General features: G+C 45.2%; 1 protein-coding gene across 2 annotated transcripts in view; it reads left to right on the forward strand.

Annotated features, from left to right (window-relative positions):
• LOC120678794 (disease resistance protein RGA5-like) overlaps positions 1-19,462 on the forward strand; it is a 71,877-nt gene extending 52,415 nt beyond the window's left edge. Inside the window, exons 4-12 of one of the 2 annotated variants that reach the window (XR_005676779.1) lie at positions 16,116-16,297; positions 16,711-16,974; positions 17,065-17,313; positions 17,439-17,711; positions 17,931-18,128; positions 18,235-18,400; positions 18,522-18,629; positions 18,723-18,929; positions 19,055-19,330. Coding sequence is in view for 1 of the 2 variants with exons in the window: in XM_039960168.1 (XP_039816102.1) it covers positions 16,116-16,297; positions 16,711-16,974; positions 17,065-17,313; positions 17,439-17,711; positions 17,931-18,128; positions 18,235-18,400; positions 18,522-18,604; positions 18,723-18,929; positions 19,055-19,315 (1,883 nt within the window). In the remaining variant the exon portion in view is untranslated. Of the gene's footprint in view, positions 1-16,115; positions 16,298-16,710; positions 16,975-17,064; positions 17,314-17,438; positions 17,712-17,930; positions 18,129-18,234; positions 18,401-18,521; positions 18,630-18,722; positions 18,930-19,054 lie in introns of both variants that reach the window. The other variant, XM_039960168.1, reaches the window with a different exon arrangement.
• Positions 19,463-19,735: the final 273 nt, after the last annotated feature.

Here is a 19,735-nt window from a genome sequence, read left to right on the forward strand (position 1 = left end):
CAATGAGATCCGCCAGTGCCTGTCCCTTGACTGCCTTTGCAGGTTGATATCGGATATCGAATTCTGACAACGCAAACATCCATTTCCCTAGTCGGCCTTTTAGAATAGGAGCCGACAACATATGCTTGATGACATCCGATTTACATATGACGATCATTTCCGCCGAGAGCAAAATATGTCGAAGCTTTGTACATGTAAAGAATAAACAAAGGCAAAGCTTTTCAATTTTAGGATACCTGGTCTCGGCGTCCAACATGCGCCTGCTGAGGTAGAAGACAACCCTCTCCTGATCGTCAAGTTTCTGAATCAGAACCGAGGCGATGGAAGTGTCACCCACGGACAAGTACACGTAGAAAGGCCTGTCCTGTTGAGGCGGAACCAATACTGGAGGCTTCGACAAATATTCCTTGATTTGATCAAGAGCCTGCTACTGTTCTGCCCCCCTAGTGAAACTCATCCTCGGACTTGATCTTCACCAAACCCATGAACGGCTCGATACGCCCAGACAGATTGGAGATTAATTGTCTGACAAAGTTGATTTTGCCGATGAGCTTCTGTAACTCCTTCGTAGTAGTAGGCGGCTTCGTTGTCTTTACCACTTCTTGACTCTTCAAGCCGATCTCGATTCCTCGCTCATGTACCAGGAATCCTAAGAACTGACCGGCCGATACGCCAAAGGCACATTTCTTCGGGTTCATTTTGAGCCCAAACTTCTGAGTCCGCTCCAAAACCTTACGCAAATCTTCTAGATGCCCCCAGCCGATGTGGACTTGACCACAACATCATCAATGTAGATTTCTACCAGCTTGCCGATGAGATCCTGAAAAATGTAATTCATGGCGCGTTGATACGTTGCGCCGGCATTTTTCAATCCAAAGGTCATAACCAAGTACTCGAACAAGCCGACCGCGCCTGGTACTCTGAACGCGGTCTTGCTTATATCCTCTAGGGCCATGAAGATCTGGTTGTAGCTGGCGTTACCATCCATAAAGCTCAGCATTTTGTGACCGGCAGCAGCGTTGATCAATGTTTCTGCCACGGGCATCGGATATTCGTCCTTTGGCATCGCTCTGTTGAGGTCTCTGAAATCCACGCAGACTCTCCATTGGCCATCCTTCTTCTGTACAGGAACCACACTGGAGATCCATTCTGCATACCTACATGGCCTGATGAACCCTGCGTCCAACATCTTTTGCACCTCTTTCTTGACCTCCTCCAGGACTTCAGCCTTCATCTGCCTTGCACGTTGTTGAAACGGCCGAAATCCTTTCTTAAGCGGGAGCCGATATTCGACGATGCTTCTATCCAGACCAGTCATTTCAGTATAATCCCACGCGAAACAATCCCGGTATTCCTTCAACAGTGCTATCATCAGCTCACGCAGGCTCGGGTCTAGCTTCTTGCTGATAAATGTTGGTCGCGGCTTATCCCCGGGACTGATATCAACTTCCTCCAAATCGTCAGCTGATGTAAACCCGTACCCCAACTTGCCATTGCCTGTAAAATCGACTGTGAACGCAGGTGACTCGTCATCATCTGCCACGTCGACAGCAAACACGGGGAGATGACAAAAGAAAATATTCGGCCGACCGCACGGGCCGGCCGTTTCTATATTACCCCTCGAAACTGAATGCCCATTAATTAACCAACTGCTAGAGCAGGCTAAAGTCTATCCGCAATGTAATAGTTTCGACTCTAAACAAGAATTGTCTATTTTTTGGGCCCGATCGCTGGGACCGGCCTCTCTAAACCTGCTAGGCTCCGTAGCGTGCCAGGATGCGTTTATTCTATGAGGCCAGTGGATAAGACCAGCCTCAATCCGTTTTTTGTCGCTTCAATCCGATCATAGTCTTCTAGCGCGATCCCTGAGATCGGCTCTTGCCCTTCCGCATCCTAGGCGTTCATGTCTGCGAATAAAACCTCGCTGGAGTCATCTGCACGGACCACCTCCACCTCATCGTCATCCCATTGGACCAAACACTGGTGCATCATGGAAGGAACACAACAATTGGCGTGAATCCAATCCCTCCCAAGCAGCACTGTGTACGTACTCTTATTGTTGACGATGAAGAACGAGGTTGGGACGGTCTTGCGGCCAACTATCAACTCCACATTGAGGACGCCCTGTGCCTCCGATGGCTGGCCGTTGAAATCATTGAGCATCACGTTGGTCTTGATAAGATCAGCAGCAGAACGCCCCAATCGGCGCAGTACTGAGTACGGCATTAGATTGACCGCGGCGCCAGTGTCGACCAACATCCTGTTCACAGGCTTGCTGTCCTCCCTGTGCGGTGCTCATACTCCTCCTCTTCCAATTCATATTGGCGGCGCAACTTGTACTGATACTAGTGTTTCTCCAGAAGCCGATTGGAAGCTGGGAGTTGATTGCAGATGTGACGCACTTGTTCTTCAGTAGCATGTTGCTGCTCCGGCTCGTCTTCATCCTGGGGCCGTTTGCCAGAAGCGGCCTCTTTCCTCTGCTCGTCACGACGGCACATGGGTCCCGCCATGTTAATCTGGAATGCCAAGTTCTGGCCCTCAGGTCTAGAATCCGACAGCTCCACCACATTAGCTTGTGGGAATGGTTCACTGTCCACCTTCATCGTGTGTTGGGCCAGAATTAATCGGCCTTGCTCGATAGCCGATTGGATCTGCCGACGCAGCTCCTTGCAGTCATTCATGGCATGGGTGAACGAGTGGTGCCACTTGCAGTACAGCCTCCCCTGCAGCTCTTGTGTCGTTGGCAGCTTGTGATTCTCTAGGAGCTTCAACTGCTTTTCCTTGAGCAGTAAGTCGAATATCTGCTCTGCGTTGGCCATGTCAAAATCAAAGACATTCAAAAGCCCCTTCTGTTTGACCCACTTGCACGGGACAGGGTTTGCCCCCCGGGTCCACTCTGCCACGGCCACTTCTTGTTCCCCGCTAGAATCATTAGAATCATCTGCTTGGGCCATATTCACATGGCGCTTGAATTTTTCCTGGTACAGCTCAGGGTGATAGTGTTCATACATCGTGTGCTTCTGTACCATGTGTGCCAGAGAGGTGAATTCCAACTGAAAAGCCAGATCCTTGATCGGCTTAGCGAGCCCCAGAACTGCCAAATCGACTGTCTCCTTTTCTGTGATGCGTGATGAGTAGCATCGATCCTTAACCTCTCTGAAGCGCTGCACGTACTCCGACACACTTTCCCCTCGCTTCTGCTTGACTTGGGCGAGGTCGGCAATCCCAGCTTCAGCACTTCTGAGTGATACTGGGTGTGGAACTGATCTTCTAGCTGCCTCCAAGTGCGGATCGAATCTGGGCCAATGATGTGTACCATCCAAAGCCTGAGCCCGTGAGAGACTGACAGAAGAACCGGACCCTCAGAGGATCCGATACCGAAATCATCCCGAGCTGAGTTAGGTATCGGCTCACATGCTCGATGGAGCTGGCCCCTTCTGACCTGCTGAACTTGGTGAACTCCGGGAGCCGATACTTGGGTGGTAACGGGATCAAGTCATATTCGCTTGGGTACGGCTTGGAATAGCCGATCGCCTTTCTCTTGGGTAGAATGCCAAACTGATCCCTTAGTATTGCGCTGATCTGATCCACACTAAGAATTCCTGGGGCCGAGGGCTCAGCACTCGACCCATTAGCATACTTTGCCAGCCATGCCTGTTTCTCCGCATCTGCCCCTGAAGCTCCTGTACCCACCAGATGTCCCGCGCGCATTGGACTGACGCTGTCAGGTATGTACACGCACGTGTAGCCGTGCGGGATCTCCTTAGGTGCCTCGTTCAGGAACTGGCCCTCCCCGGGATCACCGCCGATCTTGTAGACGACGTAGACCGGCGAAGCCTGCGGACCTGGATTTGTGAGCGAATACGGTATTGGCAGCCTAGACTGAAGTGAGTCATCTCCCTTGTGACTCCCCAGGATTGGTCCTGATGGGGAGTACTAGTTTTTGATCACCTCCTAGATCACACGATGTGCCACACGCTCGAGCTCATTCACCAAGCTTTCTGAGTGCCGATGAAGTGTGTGAGCCACCATGTAGTTCATCTCCTGGCGCAGGGCTCTGGTGCTCTCCTCTGATGGTACGGACAAGTCAACGTTGTCGAGAGCGCCTTCGGGTGAGAACCCTTCCACCTGATGCTGTGGTTGCGGGTCCTCTCGAAAGAGCCGATGAGATCGGCTTCGAACTGAGCTTTGACCTCATCGTATTTCTACTTGTGCTCGGGGGTCAGCTCTTCATACGTGACAGGGCTGGTGATCGGCGCTTGGCTCTGAGGTCCAGTCATTCCGGCGGTGGACGTTGTTGCTGATGAGTGTCCCACTGGGCGTGCCAGAATGTGTTGTCGGTCAAAACCCACCGGCGAGTAGCGATAGGCAACACGAAGAGCCGGGAGGTCGCCGGGGCGATGGCAGGCACTACTACCTCATCAACGGCCCGCAATCCTAGCACACGCTGCGGCTTTCTAAGACGTAGGGCGTGCCACCTGATCTATACCCGATCAGGAGGGTGCGAACGTGCCTTTGACGATTTTCCAACAAGCACAGACACGTGTAAACATTAGTCCGAGCCGTGGTCGGCTCCCCGGGACGACTCTTGCATCGGCTTTAAAGAGCCGATCGAGTCCCGGTGTTAGATTGGATCTGCATATCCAGATGGTAATGGATAAAGCAAATAATTGCAAAAACTGCTTCAATTAAATCTAGCTAATCTAATCCACGACGGTAAAAGCTTCACTGCTAGATCGGAACATCCTACACGTAATTGGGCCTAACGAGCGTAATAAATAACTAAACCTTAAGCAGAATAGAGGCCTAAGAATAAGCGAAAGCCGATTCCCGAATCAATTCCCTATTAAGACTAAGGCAAAGCATCTAATACGTCACCGGATCATCCAACCCGTTTGCAAGGCCTAACCTAGCAGATATTAAGCCAATTCTTAAGTATAAGAACAAACCATAATAGATTAGATCTACTAGATAGAAAAGAAGCAGGGTGTTGTCTCCGCGCAACTAATTCTATGCAATGAGAATCAGCATAAGATTAAAATGTGACTGCACAGAAACAACATGATATTCGTAGATGATAAACAACCAAAGCATGATAGATCTACTAAAAGTCATGCTAAGAACATCAGGATAACTAGCATTACTCGCCATCAAAAACGCTTCAGCACGAGTAATACTAAGGTAAAGGCAAGAATAATGCTGCATTGATCGCAATGAGCGATCAGGGCAGCATGGCGCTTACTTGGATGAAAACCCTAGAATTAGGGGTGGCGGTGCGCCAAGGTGTTGTTGCAAAACGTGATGACGTTCTTCTTTTACGAATATCATAGGGTACATATTTATAGTCCAGAGACTTGGAAAACAATCTAAACCAACGTGTCCAAATCGGACTCTATCTCTAACCCAAACTGAACTAAATCTAAAGATACATGGCCCACATGGCCCAAACACTCACGCAGGAGCCGATTCACAACCATTCTTTAATTCCTGCCTTAAGCCCAACTTGCTCGCGGCCCATTAATTAACTGTAACACCCTAATTCAAATTTTAGTAAGTAATAATAAATTTAATTGGCTTTATTTAATTTTCTAAGGTTTATTAGGTTTAACCTTGCATTTAATCTAGTTTTGTTTCACAAGCAATTAAAATTTGTCTAAGTTCAACATGCTTGTGCATTCATGCAGGTGCATTGTTCTTTTGTTTGAGTGCTAGGTTTGAATTTAAATTTGAATTTGAGTTCAAATGGTGTTTAGTTTGAGTGGTGTTTAAAATAGCAAATAGAATAGAGATAGAAAAACAAACCCCAAACCTGAAACCCTCCCCTAACCAGCCCAAAGCCCAGGAACTTAACCCAGCCCAAAACACAGCCCATGGCCAGTTCCTGTTCCCCGAGCTCAACCCTTTTCCTCGGCCCAGCAAAACCCCACACCAGCCCAGCACGCGGACTGCTCCTCTCCCTCTCTTCCCGGGCCTGATCCCACGCGCCGGCCCAGTTCCCTTTCCCCGCGCCTGCGCTCGGCCTGCCTCCCCTCTATGCGCCCCGCTCTCCCCGCTCAGCCCGCGTCGCCCCGCGCCGCGCGCGCTTCTCCCGCTGACCCGTGGGCCCCGCTTGTCAGCTCTTTCCCCTCCACGGCGCAACAGACCCGCCAGCACGGCCGTGATCCTCACCGAGGATTCCGCCGGCCTTCCCACCCCAGGCGCGCACGCCAATGCGCTCCGCCGCACTACAAATAGGGACCCCCGTGCCTTCCCTCATCCTCCCATCCGTAGCCGCCACCAAGAAACCCTAGCTCCGTGCCGCTCCGCCTCGCCACGCCTCTGCTCCGCCGCGGCCACGCCGCCCCGCTACACCGGTGCCCCGGCCAAGCCTCGCAGCAGCTCCGCCTCGGGCTCAGGAAGTCTTCCGAGCCTGTTTCCCTCGGCCTCCGCAACGACCACACCGGAATCGAGCAAGACTTCAACTCTGGTGAGCTCGGACCGCCATGGCGATTCTACGCCGCCGGAGCACCCCGGACCGTCCTGACCTCCGTGTCTCCCTCACAGGCACTCCTGGGGCCGAACCGAGGAGCCTAGAAGCCCGGAGACGCTTTCCCTCGACTCCCCCACGAACTCCGTCCCTGCGCCGCCCGAATCCCGCCGCCGGACCCCGACGCCAACACTTCGCGCCGGCCACCTTCTTCGATCCAAACCCCGGTGAGCACCCGCAACTCCTCCCGGTCCTTTTGGCGTTAGATTTTGTGGTCCGTAGCCCCTGGCGCCCTTAGAACCCTGCTCGCCGGTGAAGTCCGCCATGCAGAGCCACCGCCGTCGCAGCACGTGCCGCTACTAACCTCCCCGAGACCCGCAAAGGCCCCAGGTGGACTACGCGTGTCACGTAGTCCATCCTAGACCCAAATCCCGATCGATTTGAGCCCGGGAACACTGAAACGCCGAAGTCCGGTGAGTTCCCAGAGCTGCGCCACCGCGGAATCGGCCGCCGGCGTCAAGCGCCGCCGCCCCGCGCGCCAGATCGGATCTGGTCCATCCGATCCAAAATCAACGCGTAAGATTAGATCGTCATACCCCTTCATCTGGAGCCCTTTGATCTCGATCCAGCGGCCGAGATCTAAACGTACCGGTTTGCCCTGTCAGTTTTGCTAAAGAGCCCCTGTACTTTAGGAGAATCAACCCGCAGTCCTGCTCAGTGTTAAAGTATTCCCAAAAAGGCCCAGAATTTTACACGAAGACCCCTGGCTTTTCTAGAAATAGAACCCGCCGTCCATAGCTGCTGTTTTTACGCGTTAGACCCTAGATTTATCCTTTAATTAGGTTTAAGTCCCTGGTTTTTGTGCAGGAGCCCCTGGAACTTAGTTTTTCTCGCAGATAAGCCCCTAGAACTTGTTTTTGGCCTAGATTTTGCGTTCTAGCTCCGTTTTAGGCGTTCTTTATATCCACGTGATCGTTGTAACACGTAGAATAGTTTTAGACTAGTTTAGTGTGCTGTTTTTATGTACTGATGTACTATTTCTTAGCTTTTGTTAGTGTTTGCTTGTATGCTTATTGTGTGCCTTGTTTTTGGCCGTGTGTTCGTGAGTAGACGTTGAGCTACCGTAGGAGCCCCAGTACCAGTACCCGGAGCAGCCATCTTCAGAGCAGTTTGAGCAGCAGGAGAACTTTGAGGAAGGCAAGTATAACATGAACAACACCTATCACTTTAAATACATTTTCATACTGCATTTTAATACTGTATGCCTATAAGGATTTCCTAGCCACATTTATCCTTTATATAATTACCTTGGGTTGCATTTTGGTTAGTTGTGCTAGGTGCCGCGCTATAACACACTTGGTCCTTTTTAATTAATTTGATTAATGGTATATGCAACTTAATTCTGAGAGTGGCCCTCTGTGTGGCTTGAGTGGCTCACTTCTCGTTAAAAATTGGTTTTGTTAGAAACATGGTTTAGCGGGCCAGCACGGTGCTTACTGCCTGGTTGGCCACTCTCCATAAGGACCGGTTCATAGAACGACAACCTGGGACAACAGCGCTACCACAAGACTGGAATGGGACGGTCTTGGCTTACTAATTAGGCCATTTTGGTTTGGGAGTAACTTACCGACGGGGCAAGAGGGGAGTCGAGCTTCAATGGTGCCCAGGCTACGAGGCTTGGTCTGCGTACCCCTCGAGGTGGGTACCATCATTGCATTGCCTGAATCCTTAGCGGTTACACCTTACCAACGTGTCCTTTGTAACGGCCTCGTAGTGAGTTTGCTAGTCATCTCACCTAAGGAAGTGTGATGAACAACTAGCGTAGCTCACGACTTGTGGGTAAAGATGTGCAACCTCTACAGAGTGTAAAACTGGTATACTAGCCGTGCTCACAGTCATGAGCAGCCCAGATCCTCCTTTTGATTAGTGGGGTTAACTCCTTCCGACGAGGGGGTGCCTCTCGGGGTTATCTTGGTGGCTTCGGTTTGGTTCTCAGTAGTAACATGATTAATTTTGATTAATTACTATGTAACTGGGTTTATGATAATTCATCAACTTGTAGTAAATAGCTTTAATAAAATTTTGCCAAGACTTAAAAGCTAATGCAGTCAGTCAGCCAACCTAGAGCTTCATAGTTTGTGTTATACTTGTTGAGTACAAGTTGTGTACTCACCCTTGCCTCTTCTCTACTTTTTCCTCTTGGATACGCTACTGCTGCTCAGTTCCTACCAACGCGAGGGAGTTCGCTCAGCGCTACCAGGACTACGAGGACTTCTAGGCGTTTCGTCTTCCAGTCGACGTCCCTGTGGCGCCCTGCTCAGCTTCGGAGAGTTTTATCGTATTTGTACTTCGCTTCCGCTGTATCAGACATTTTCGTCATTAATGTAATAAATAACATTCGTACTCGCTTTATTATATCTTTTTACATGATATGTGCTGTGATATACTATTCATTCAGTTGTATATACGTGTGACTTGATCCTGGCACGTATATGATTGCTCGGTTTATGTCCTTTTATAAACCGGGTGTTACATTAACCCTGTTAATTTATGGCGATAACACACAGTTATTTCATACATGTTAATTAAATAGCTAATTAAATAGATTTTCTATTTTTTGGGTGTTTTATCATATATGTGCATGCACTTAATTAAATAGATTTTCTGTTTTAATTATGTTTATCACATTGAGTATGCACTTAATTAATTTATCATTTTGAGTCTAAATTTTTTATATATCTGTTTCAGTTGTGTTTTCAGTGCAAACTATTATATAAATGCATAAAAATTAAAGTATAAGTTATTTCATACACCATATATTACATCAATCACTTGGTTACATGAACATGAAAGTATAATATAATGATTACACATCATTGTTTAATGGAACGTTGACAACCTTTCTTTTTACGAATGTCCCTTGATCATGATCGAGGCATAAGTAAGGATGCTAGGGTCAACATCGACAGAGAATGGAGGACGGTCGTAAAACTGATCAAAGTCTTCTGACTTGTCCGAAATGTCTTCAACTCTAACGATTTTTCTTTTTCCTGGAAGAACTATGTGGCATTTTGGCTCATCGTCGGACTTGCCTTGATTTTTCTTAGGTTTGCTTGCCATGTCCTTCACATAGAAAACCTGCGTCACATCCTTGGCGAGGATGAATGGTTCGTCTTTATATCCAATCTTTTTGAAGTCCACTAATGTCATTCCATACCGGTCTATCGTTACACTGCCACCTGCTCGGTTCACCCATTAGCATCGAAACAAAGGAATCTTCAAGGGGCCATAGTCAAGCTCCCATATTTCCTCTATGACACCAAAGTAGCTGTCCTTATTTCCATCATGGCCTATTGCATCAATACGCACACAACTATTTTGGTTCATGCTCTTTTCATCTTGGGCTCTTGTGTAAAACATATATCCATTGATCTCGTATCCTTGGTATTGCATGATTATGGCCGATGGTCCCCTAGCAAGCCATTGTAGTTGTACATCAATCGTGTTGTCACCTATGAGTTTTCTTCTCAGCCAAACCGCAAAGCTATCTATGTGATGACGTGTAATCCATGCCTCAGACTTCCCTATGTTTTCATATCGGACAATATTGATGTGCTCATCCATATATGGGGCCAGGAGGGATGAATTCTGTAGAACGGTGAAATTTGCTTTGCGGATTTCACTTTCAGGGATGTGCATATTAGATTTCTTACCTAGTGTGCCTTTTCCTTCCAATCGCCCATCATAGCGTGACATGGGGACCCCAATCGGACTAAGTTCATCAATGAAATCAACACAAAACTCAATGACCTCCTCTGTTCCATAGCCCTTGGTGATACATCCTTCTGGCCGAGAACGATTCCGAACGTACTTCTTTAAGACTGCCATGTATCTCTCGAAAGGGAACATATTGTGTAGGAATACATGGCCTAAAATGTTTATCTCTTTCACAATATGAACCAGGAGGTGGGTCATAATATTAAAGAACGAAGGTGGAAAGACCATCTCAAAACTGACAAGACATTGGACCACATCATTCTGTAGCCTTGTGAGCTTATTTGGATCGATTGCCTTCTGCGAAATTTCATTAAGAAAGGCACATAGCTTCACCACTGCTAATCTTACATTTTCTTGTAGAATACCCCTCAACGCGACTGGAAGCAATTGGGTCATCAAAACGTGGCAATCATGAGACTTTTAGGTTTGTGAACTTTTTCTCTTTCATATTAATTCTTCCCTGCATATTCGAGGAGTAACCGGACGGTACCTTCATATTGTTCAAGCAATCAAACATGCTTTCCTTCTCATCTTTGCTGAGAGTGTAGCTAGCAGGACGTAAGTAATGCTGTCCATTTTCTCTCTTCTCAGGACGTAGGTCTTCTCATTGTTTTGTTTCTTTCAAATCACGTCTTGCTTCTAGTGTATCTTTTGACTGCCCATACGTACCAAGGAATCCTAGCATGTTCACGTAAAGATTATTCGTCAAGTGCATCACATCGATTGCGTTGCGGACCTCCAGGACATCCCAATATGGGAGCTCCCATAGTATGGACTTCTTCTTCCACATTGGGGCATGGCCGTTTTCATCATTCGGAACTTGTTTGCTTCCACGGCCCTTTCCAAACACGACATGGGCATCCTTCACCATCGAGAAAACACGCTTCCCATTTCGGAATATAGGCTTAGCATGAGTTTCTGGTTCCCCTTTGAAATGTTTTCCTTTTCTTCTTAAGGGGTGGTTGAGGGGAAGAAATCGACGATGACCCATGTACACGACCTTCCTACAATTTTTTAGATACAAGCTGTCTGTTTCTTCTAGACAATTAGTGCATGCCTGGTATCCCTTATTCGACTATCCGGACAGATTGCTAAGTGCAGGCCAATCGTTGATGGTAACAAAAAGCAATGCTCGCAGGTCAAAATTCTCCTGTTTGTACTCGTCCCAAACACGTACACCTTCCTCCTTCCACAACAGCAAAAGTTCATCAACCAACGGTCTTAGGTACACATCAATATCATTGCCTGGTTGTTTTGGGCCTTGGATAAGCACCGGCATCATCATGTACTTCCGCTTCATGCTTAGCCAAGAAGGAAGATTGAACATACAGAGGGTCACAGGCCATGTACTGTGACTGCTGCCCCACTCGCCGAATGGATTCATTCTGTCCGTACTTAAACCGAACCTTATGTTCCTTGGGTCGTTATCAAAATCTGGGAAATCTCTATCCACGTTTCTCCACTGGGTCCCATCCGCAGGGTGTCTCAGCATCTGATCTTGCTTACGCTCTTCTTTGTGCCACCGCATCAATTTAGCATTGGATTTATTTCTGAAAAAGCGCTTCAAACGTGGTATTACTGGGAAATACCACATCACCTTAGCGGGAACTTTTTTCTTGATGGGCTCCCCGTCGACCTCACCAGGATCATTTTGCCTGATGTTGTACTGTTTTGCATCACAGACTGGACAAGCATCCAGTTTCTCATATTCTTCGCCTCGATAGAGAATACAATCGTTAGGACATGCGTGAATTTTCTGTACCTCCAATCCAAGAGGGAAAACAACCTTCTTTTCTTTGTATGCTGTAGAGGGCAGTTCATTTCCCTCTGGAAGCATGTTCTTTACGATTCCAAGTAGCTCCTCAAATCCATTATCAGTGACACCATTAGCTGCCTTCCACTGCAGCATTTCAAGTGTGGTACCCAACTTTTTAAGCCCCTGCTTGCAATCTGGATACAATAATTTTTTGTGATCCTCCAACATCTTCTCAAACTTCTTTGACTCCTTTAAAGTTTCACAGTCTTTTTGTGAATCCACTAGAACCTGACCTAATTCATCAGGTGGTTGATCTTCTGCTGCATTTTCACCAGCCTCGTCCATTTCTTCAGCATCATCCATGGGTTCATCTTCAAAGGCTCCCGCTTCATATAGATGAGCCCAGTCTGCAATATTATGATCATCATCTTCTTCACCATCTTGCATCACAACTCCAGGTTCACCGTGCTTGGTCCAAAGAGTATAGTTATCCACGAAACCCTTTTCATAAATGTGGACGTGTAGAGTTCTCCTCTTAGAGTATTCCTTTTTATTTTGGCAAACGCGGCACAGACAACACATAAAACCTTTGGATGACTTGTGGGCCTCCGCCGCATCGAGAAAAGACTTTAGACCATTAATCCACGCCATGGTGCACCGGTCGCCGTACATCCATTGTCGGTCCATCGATCTAATATTTTGAATTAAGTAACAACATTTTTTACTTGTATTCATATCATTTAAATTGGCACATAACATAATGAAATACAAAAGCCATTTTTGCGAATTTAACATTGAAATACAAAATTAATAGAAGTCCAAATTAATAGATACATTACACTACATGCTTAAATTATAGAACATGATAAATAGAAGTCCAAATTAATATATACATTACACTACATGCTATCTACCTAATACAAACTACTCATCATGAGATCTTTGGACCAATGCCTCGTGAACTGCCTCGCGAAGTCTTGACACGGAACGGTCATATTCCGCCAGCCCCGACTCTTCACGTCATGCATTATATAGAGCCATCAACTCACGATCATCATCAGTACCATGCAACTCGACATTAAATTCACGACAAAATTTATGGCTTTCTTTGCCAAGGGAGAATATATAAAAAGCTTTCTTAATCAAACGACAAATACGACCGCTAACAAGACCAACACGCTCTGTAGGGTGGAACTCAAGCGAATGACCGGTGCGCTCCAATTGATTGTGTACCGCCACCTGAGCCGCAGCTAGGCGCTCAAAGGCATCATGTTGCAAAGGCATTTCTAATAAGTAATATTAATAACATGTCAATTATATGTCTCATTAAGAAACAAAACTAATTTAAGTAAACTAATCAAATAAATATAAAAATCTGAACAAATTATTAGAATTAAAATAAAAACATAAATTGTAAACCATAATTATTTTGACACTCTTCAGTTCAATGCGAACACGTCGTTCCACGCCATAAGGGATGCGCAATCAATGTTCGCGGCTTTGTTTCAGGCTCACTTTCTCTAAAACCATTGAGAAAAAAAAAATATTTGTTTCGAAACATGTCTATGTCGTTAACCTTGACCCTGCGGTGATGACACTGACATTCGGGGCTAGTATTGACATCCACGACACAGTGCGGTACAATAGGACCCGATGAAGGATTTCATTATTGGGACCAAGACCGTACTCCTTCATCGCATCCTCATATATACCGCACCGCATCGTGGATATCGATGCTAGCCCCAAATAGCAGAGTTTTCACCGAATGATCAAGGTTAACGACATATTCATGATCCGAAACATACATTTTTTAAACTTCTCGATGTTTTCAATATGAGCCCCAATAAATACATCATTACAGTGACAAAATAATGCAACTAAATTCATAACAAATACCAAACTAATTAACCATGCCACTTGAAAAAAATTGAAAAAAAACTGAACAATTTATTAGAATTAAAATGAAAACATAAATTATAAACTATAATTATTTTGACACTCTTCAGTTCAACGCGAACACATCGTTCCACGCCATAAGGGATGCGCAATCAATGTTCACGGCTTTCTTTCAGGCTCACTTTCTATAAAACCATCGAGAAGAAAAAATATTTGTTTTCGAATCATGTCTATGTCGTCAACCTTTACCCTGCAGTGATAACACTGACATTCGGGGCTACTATTGACATCCACGACATAGTGCGGTACAATAGGACCAGATGAAGGAGTACGGCCTTGGTCCGGATAATTTCATTCTTAACTGGCTCAAAAGGTGTGGATTTCATAATTGAGACCAAGACCGTACTCCTTCATCGCGTCCACATATATACCGCATCGTTTCGTGGATATCGATGCTAGCCCCGAATAGCAGTGTTTTCACTGCAGGATCAAGGTTAATGACATATTCATGATCCGAAACATATATTTTTAAACTTCTCGATGGTTTCCATATGAGCCCGAATAAATACATCATTAGAGTGCCAAAATAATGCAACTAAATACATAACAAATACCAAACTAATTAACCATGCCACTTGAAAAAAATTAAAAAAATCCCTATAAATTATCCACATTGAAACTATCCAATACACCTTCTCCAAATTCAAGTAATGGATTCTATACATCTCAAATCCATGCATAAATCAAAGAAATCGTGCTCATTCTATATATTTCTAAAAATCATAAATATTTCAAACTACAGAGCATGAAACAAATAATAAATACCATCAAACAAGAGAAGATGATGACTCCTAATTATTTTGACACCCTTCAGTTCCAGGAGAACACTCTTTTCAATATCCAGAAACCATCTAGAAGAAAAAAAACTTTATTTCGGAAAATGTATATGTCGGTAACTTTGACCCTGCGGTGATGACAATGCTTTTCGGGGGGACACGGTGCGGTACAAGGATGTCACCAATCGGCCAGTCGCAGCACTAATATTTCCGGTTAATAGGAACACAACACTAGGCACAGGCAGCGTGCTCGTTGATATGGTCTCAGTGCAACAACGGTCACGCTGACTGCGTCAAATGCTGTCTTTGTATCAATTGGAAGTGCTGGTGATGCGACCAACCGATTCGCGACGTCCATATAGCGCATACTGTTTCCCCGAAAGGTAATGGCATCACTATTGGATGGAGATTAACGACGTATACTTGTTTCGTAATAAAGATTTTTTAGCTTATAGATAGTTTCAATGTGAGCCTGAATAAATACATCACTAGAGTGTCAAAATAATCAATTCATAATAAAAAATTCTATTATAATTCTTTCATTAGTTCATTATAAAAAAAATTAACTATCCACATTATGGTTATATCTACTACAATCACATGTTTTGTCTACACTCATTCTAAAAATTTCTACTATCCACATGCTCATCTGAATCTAAAAATAAAAAATTTGCTACGGTCATTTGTAATATATAGAAAATGATTGAAAAATATGTCTATAAATTTTTCATATTCAACCTAGCCAATAAACCTACTCCCACATTCAAGTCATTGGTTCTATATATCTCAAATCATTGCATAAATCAACGAAATCATACTCATCCTCACTATTTCTAAAAGTCACAAATTTCTCTAACTATAGAGCATAAAACGAAGAATAAAGACTATCGATGAAGAGAGGATGAAGTTGCAAACCTTTGGCATACTTGGATAACTAGAACACTCACTAAAACTAGAACAAATGGCGGCAACTCTCTAAAGGAAGAACAACCCCAAGCTCGAGCTTCTCTGGTGAAATGGCACTGGCTCGGGCTCGGGGAGGAAGAAGGGTGCCAATTTATAGTGGGCGCATTAGTACCGGCTGGTGGCTCCAGCCGGTACTAACGTGCCACATTTAGTACCGGCTGGAGCCACCAGCCGTTACTAAATTTCCTTGCGGCAGTTTAGTACCAGCTGGTGGTTCCAGCCGGTACTAAACTATCACTAGCTGTCGGTGGCGGCCTGTCGGTGGCGGACTTTAGTACTGGCTGGAGGCACCAGCCGGTAATAATAGGCTCCTAGGGACACCGTTCCTTTGGCCCGGTACTAAATTTGCACGTTAGTACCGGGCAAAGCCATGACCGGTACTAACTGCCGCTGACGAATGTGCGTTTTTCCAGTAGTGTGGGGCCATGTGGTGGGAATGGAGGGAGGCCTCATGATGTCAAAGTGGCACCCCACCGTCTCAAAAGTGTGACAATTTGTAGTGGCGCAGTCGTCAATTCACTCTCATTTTCATACAGTGACCATACTGGGAAATATCATACTGCAGGTCCATGGGGTGGCCATGGCGGGAGCAATCATACGGTGAGTCAGAATCCAGTCATATATATTGTAAAGACGACAAAGCACGCACAAACAAAACATATTGTCCCTTGGCTTTCTGTTGACCTGTGTGCTTCCCATCACTTACATTATTTTAGTTACTAACTAATATCAAGATGCATAAGGCCTGTTTAGATGAAAAAGTTTTGGGTGTAAAGTACTATAGCACTTTCGTTTGTATTTGGTAATTATTGTCCCTCCATGGATTAATTAAGCTCAAAAGATTCGTCTCGCAAATTATAGTCAAACTGTGTAATTAGTTATTTTGCTTAGCTACATTTAATATTTCATGCATGCATTCAAAAATTCGATGTGATGGAGAATCTTGTAAAATTTTGAAATTTTGAGTGCATCTAAACAAGGTCTAAATGCCTTATTTTCTGTTCTTGTTACAGATTCTTCTTGATTCTTCAGAATTCCTGAAGGAAGTTTGCGGAACAACTGGTTCCATGCATCCAGATGCTGTTATAAGGTCGCTTACATTTGTCACCAACTCTGGTTGCTATGGACCATTTGGACGAAGAGAAGGAACTCCTTTCCGTGCAACAACACATGGCAACAGCAGCATTGTTGGCTTCTATGTTCGTGCGGGTGTTCGTGTCAATGCACTTGGTGTCTATATGAATCGGGAACTTGAAAAGATAAAGGACCAAGGAGAGGTACGTATATATACTTACTGGTAATCTATTTATTTCGTTTTGTTCTTCCTTTCATATTTTACTCTCTTTTTTTTGCTTGCCTGATGACAGGCCGTTCCCACCCAGTCTGGGCTTTCCAAAATTGGGATGTGGGGTGGCAGTGAAGGATGGTCTCACGACATCCAAGTGGCACCCCACCGTCTGGAAAGTGTCACAATTTGTGGTGACATTGGGATTGATTCACTCGCATTTTCGTATACTGATCACAATGGGCTGCGCCATACTGCTGGTCCATGGGGTAGTTATGCATTTTCACATAATGATCACCATGGAGTGCAGCATAACGGAAGCGGCCACACGGTGAGTGCTAATTAGAGCTTCTTGTTTTAATACAAGTTACTAGCAGGTTCATATTTCAATATTGCAATATTGATTTCCAAAAATATAGCTAGGTTAGGTTTATCTATCTTTTCATTTTGGTGCAGATTTGTCTTGGCCCATCAGAGTATATAACCGAAGTTCGTGGAACAATCGGACCATACACTACTCCAAACTCCAACCTTATAACATCACTTAAGCTTGTTACAAATGTTGCTAGCTACGGGCCATTTGGCCAGGGAGAAGGAACTCCTTTCCACATTCCAGCGCAGAGTAACAACAGCATTGTGGGTTTCTTTGGGCGTGCAGGTTGGTATGTTGATGCAATTGGCGTCTATATCAACGACCAAGATTTGGAAAAAACAAAACACAAGGAAAAGGTGCTGATCACTCTCTATGTATATATTGTCTTACGTACTTACATCGTCATATATTGTGTTTTTCTTTTGTTCTTCCTGTTTGTTCCTTCCACTTTTGTTTGCTTATTTTGTTTTGATGTTCTTTTAATCTCCTTCTAATAAATTAACTCGTCAACTCTCTTGCTGAGAATTCGAAAAAAAATGGTTTCCATTGTTTGTTTAACTGCTCACTTCACATAGGTTGAGATTTGCAAGACCGGACTGTGGGGTGGAAATGGAGGGTTTCCATGTGACATCAAGGTGGAACCATATCATCTGGAAAATGTTACAATTTGCAGCGGTGCGGTGATAGATTCACTTGCGTTTTCATTCCGTGACCAAAGTCAGCACCAGCATACTGTTGGTCCATGGGGTGGTAATGGCGGTCGTAGCCACATGGTGAGTAGTGTTAATAAATTTCCCATATTATTCCCCAATGTTGCTGCTGATCAATAGTATAATTTGACAATATTTTTTTTTCTTCTCATGCATTATATTATACCAGATTCAGCTAGGCCCTTCAGAATTCCTGTTGGTCTCTGGAACATATGGCCAATTCAGTTCTGCTGTTATAACATCACTTACACTAGTCACTAATTCTGCAACCTATGGACCATTTGGCCATGGAGGCGGTACTCGTTTCCGTACTACAGCTCAGCACAACGGCGGTGGTAGCACTACAAGAAAAAGTGACATTAGTGCCGGCTGGTAGGAGCTGTTAGTACCGGTCGTGGCAACCGGTACCAACTAGAGGTCGTGACATCAGAGACGAATGAGGCATTTTCTGGTAGTGTAGCATTGTTGGCTTCTTTGCGCATGCAGGGCAAAGTGTTGACGCAATTGGTGTCGTCTATGCAAACCCTAAGCAGGATGATGTAGGGTTTCATTTATCTACTACTAGTAATAATTTGCTTGCTTAAAATTCTTTCTTCCTTTTAATTTGCTCCTTAATTTGCATTTGTCGTTGTTTTTAATTCATTTGTATGCACACAGACACAGGCTGGGCTTGCCAAGATTGGGCCGTGGGGCGGAAATGGAGGGTGCCGTTATGACATCATGGGGACGCCACCTCACCGTCTAGATAGCATAGCAATTTGCAGTGACACAACTGTAAATTCTCTTGCGTTTTCATATAGTGACCACCAAGGCTGGATGCACTGCGTAGGTCCATGGGGTCGTCAAAGCGGGGTCCATCAAATGGTGAGTCAGCTTGGTCAATCCAAGTTCCTCCATTAGTTACTTTTTCTAGAAAATTAAAGCATAACATATAGAGTGCATTTTCTCGATCGGCTAATCCATGCATGCTGCCATTATCCTCTTAACAGATTCAGCTTGGTCCTTCGGAGATTCTAACTGAAGTTTCAGGAACATTCGGTCAGTTTAGTTCCGATGTCGTAACCTCACTTACACTGGTTACAAATGCCAAAAGCTATGGACCTTTTGGACAAGAAAAAGGAACTCCGTTCCATACCCCAGCGCAGGGCAACGGCAGCATCGTTGGTTTCTATGGGCGTGCGGCATGGTTCCTCGATGCAATGGGACTCTACGTCAGCCCTGAGCAAAAACAAATGAATGTAGTAGAATAAGGAGTACCGATCTGCTTCAATTCGCGAAAGACTTCGCCCTTTAATTTGAATATAATGATTTTTCTAGTTACTGTATCAATGACTGATGGGATTGTATTACGATAAATAAATAATAAAAATGAGGATACATGCCCATATTATGGATGATGAGCGATTGTCAAGGCGAGATGATCAAACTTTGGTTTAGGTGGTTCGAGCGTGATTTGGACTAACCAAGGCATCAAGTTTTATGTGTACTGGCGAGTCGGAGTAGGAGAAGCGCGGTCGACGACGGCACAATGAGATTTTCCCCTCGCTTCAGCGCCTCTTAGATCGGGTCAAGTCTAGAGTTTTGTGGGGCACTGTGGGACGGCGATCTTTCGATCGCCTGCTGTCAAACCCGGAGCAGCGGGACTGCTCACAGGCGTGGAATATTCTAGA

Source organism: Panicum virgatum, chromosome 6N (genome assembly GCF_016808335.1).
Source record: "Panicum virgatum strain AP13 chromosome 6N, P.virgatum_v5, whole genome shotgun sequence".
Lineage (NCBI taxonomy): Eukaryota > Viridiplantae > Streptophyta > Magnoliopsida > Poales > Poaceae > Panicum > Panicum virgatum.